Below are 2,083 nucleotides of genomic sequence, written 5' to 3'. Positions count from 1 at the left end.
GGGGGGTTACCAGGGTGCCGCCATCGCTCCGGGGGCTCCGCTTCTTCTCCTTGTACAGGCTGAGGAGGTTGTCCCGGAACACCTGGGGGGGGCCAGGTCAGAGTCCCCAGCCCTGAGACCCCCAGGAAGGGGGGAGGCCAGGGTGGGCTCACCTCATACAGGTAATCAAAGATCTCCAGGATGGTGAGGAGGCTGGCACCGATGAAGAGCCCCATCTGCCCCCCAATGTCACCTGCGCGGGGGGTGACGTCAGTGAGGGCAGACCCCTGGTTCCCCCGGCACCCCCAGGCCCCCATCCCTCACCCAGCAGCCCGGCCACCTCGTACGCCTTCTTCTGCTCGATCATCTCGTAGTTCAGTGCCTCGAAGAAGATGTCCAGGACCAGCACATTGTCCCTGGGGGGATGCAGGGGACAAGGGGGCAGCATCAGGCACAGGGGGGCCGTGCCAGGCTGTGCTGTGTCAGGCTGGACTGTGCCGTGGGGTACAAGGGGGACAGGGCAGAGGGGTGTGCTAGGCCATGCTGTGCCATACTGGGCTGTGCTGTGCCATGCTGAGCCATGCCGTGCTGTGCCGTGTGGGTTTCCCGTTTCTGGGGCAGATTTGCACAGGGGAAGCCGTGCCGTGCCATGCCATGTCACACTGTCACCCCGTGCCATGCCATGTCACACCATCATTTTGGGCTGTGTCAGTTCATGTCTGCTGGGGGTGCCATGGGGCTATGCCGTGTCACACTGTCACTCTGGGCTGTGCCAGTTCACAGGTGCTGGGGACGTTGTGTCACGCTGCTGGTTCATGTCATGGGGCCGTGCTGGGCCGTGGCACACTGTCACACTGTGCCATGTGACGCCAGTTCTCATGCTGGGGCTGTGTGGCTGTGCCGTGCTGTGTCACGCTGTGCGCTGGCGGGGCGGTGGGTGACACCGCGGTGGCAGCAGTGGTGGCAGTGTCACTCACGCAATGTACTGCTCCGTCTTGTTGAACTTCTTGGCCAGGTACTTGGCCGAGGCCTTGCTGGGGATCTTCACCATGGAGAGCTCTTTGCCGTAGCGCACCATGGCGCAGGGCGTGCGGCATGCACAGTACTCGCTGTCCTTCGTCACCAGGAAGTCTGGGGGGGGCGTGGGTGGGACGGGGCCCCCGGGGACCCCCGCCCACGGGGGGCAGGCGGGACGGTCCGGGGGCAGAGCTGGAGGGCGGTGGGTGCCACCGGGGACAAGTGTGCCACAAGTACTACTGGTGGCACAGGGAGGAGACCCGGCCCTGCGCATCTGGGGGACAGCAGTGACCCCCACCCTGGCGAGGGCACAGGGACCCCGGAGCCACACTCACAGAAACGGGGGCACGGGGAGGCTGAGGGGTCCCGGGGAGAGGGCAGGGGTGTCCGGGGCCATTGTGGGGCACAGAGTACGTACCCAGCGCGGGGTCGGCGCACTCCTTGTACTGCTCCGGGGTGCAGACGTTGGCATTGCCTGCGGGGGAGGCGGCGGTCGCAGGCGCGGGGCTGGTGCCGGCAGCCCCGCAGCCCCCCGGCCGCCCCCGCGCTCACCCGGCATGTGCACCATGCGGCAGTTGCAGTTCTCGGCCAGGTAGCGCGTCTCGCAGTCCAGGCGGCACGCAGTCAGGCTGTAGTTGGTGAAGAAGTCGGACTCGATGGGGGTGGCCTTGCAGTCCCCCCACGGTGGGGGCAGGTACACCAGCTGCCGGGCACCCGCTAAGGAAAACACAGCCTCCCGGGGCCCCGTGTCAGCCCCGATGTCCCCGGTGTCATACCCGGCCCACCACGGTGCCATCCCTCGGGCAGAACTCACCCCGCACAGCCAGTGCGACGGGTCCTACCGCGCCAGAGCCCCCGTCCCACCCCGTCCCCTCCTTTCTGGGCGTGGGGATGGGCGTTGCAGCAATTGTCACCTGTGCTGGGTGCCACAGCGAAATCTGGCAGGTGGCACTGTTTGGGAGCATGCGGGACCAGGACGTGCCAGGTGGGGGGGTCAGCACGGGCCCCCGCACTCCCCTCGGTGCCTGGTGCAGGGATTATGCCTGGTGAGGACCCAGCACCCCCCACCCGTCGGCGCCAGGGCCAC

General features: G+C 67.2%; 1 protein-coding gene across 1 annotated transcript in view; it reads right to left on the bottom strand.

Annotated features, from left to right (window-relative positions):
* Positions 1 to 2,083, bottom strand: part of ASIC3 (acid sensing ion channel subunit 3) — a gene marked incomplete at its 5' end in the record, with an annotated part of 8,688 nt that overhangs the window by 2,680 nt on the left and 3,925 nt on the right. Inside the window, 6 exons of the mRNA XM_017736309.1 lie at positions 11 to 82; positions 153 to 232; positions 304 to 395; positions 957 to 1,110; positions 1,415 to 1,471; positions 1,549 to 1,699. Of these exons, the coding sequence (XP_017591798.1) occupies positions 11 to 82; positions 153 to 232; positions 304 to 395; positions 957 to 1,110; positions 1,415 to 1,471; positions 1,549 to 1,699 (606 nt within the window). The remainder of the gene's footprint in view (positions 1 to 10; positions 83 to 152; positions 233 to 303; positions 396 to 956; positions 1,111 to 1,414; positions 1,472 to 1,548; positions 1,700 to 2,083) is intronic.

Source organism: Corvus brachyrhynchos, unplaced genomic scaffold, assembly GCF_000691975.1.
Source record: "Corvus brachyrhynchos isolate BGI_N302 unplaced genomic scaffold, ASM69197v1 scaffold706, whole genome shotgun sequence".
In the NCBI taxonomy this organism is placed as follows: domain Eukaryota; kingdom Metazoa; phylum Chordata; class Aves; order Passeriformes; family Corvidae; genus Corvus; species Corvus brachyrhynchos.
The sequence above is the reverse complement of the archived record's forward strand: the minus strand, read 5'-3'. Positions and strand labels throughout refer to the sequence as shown.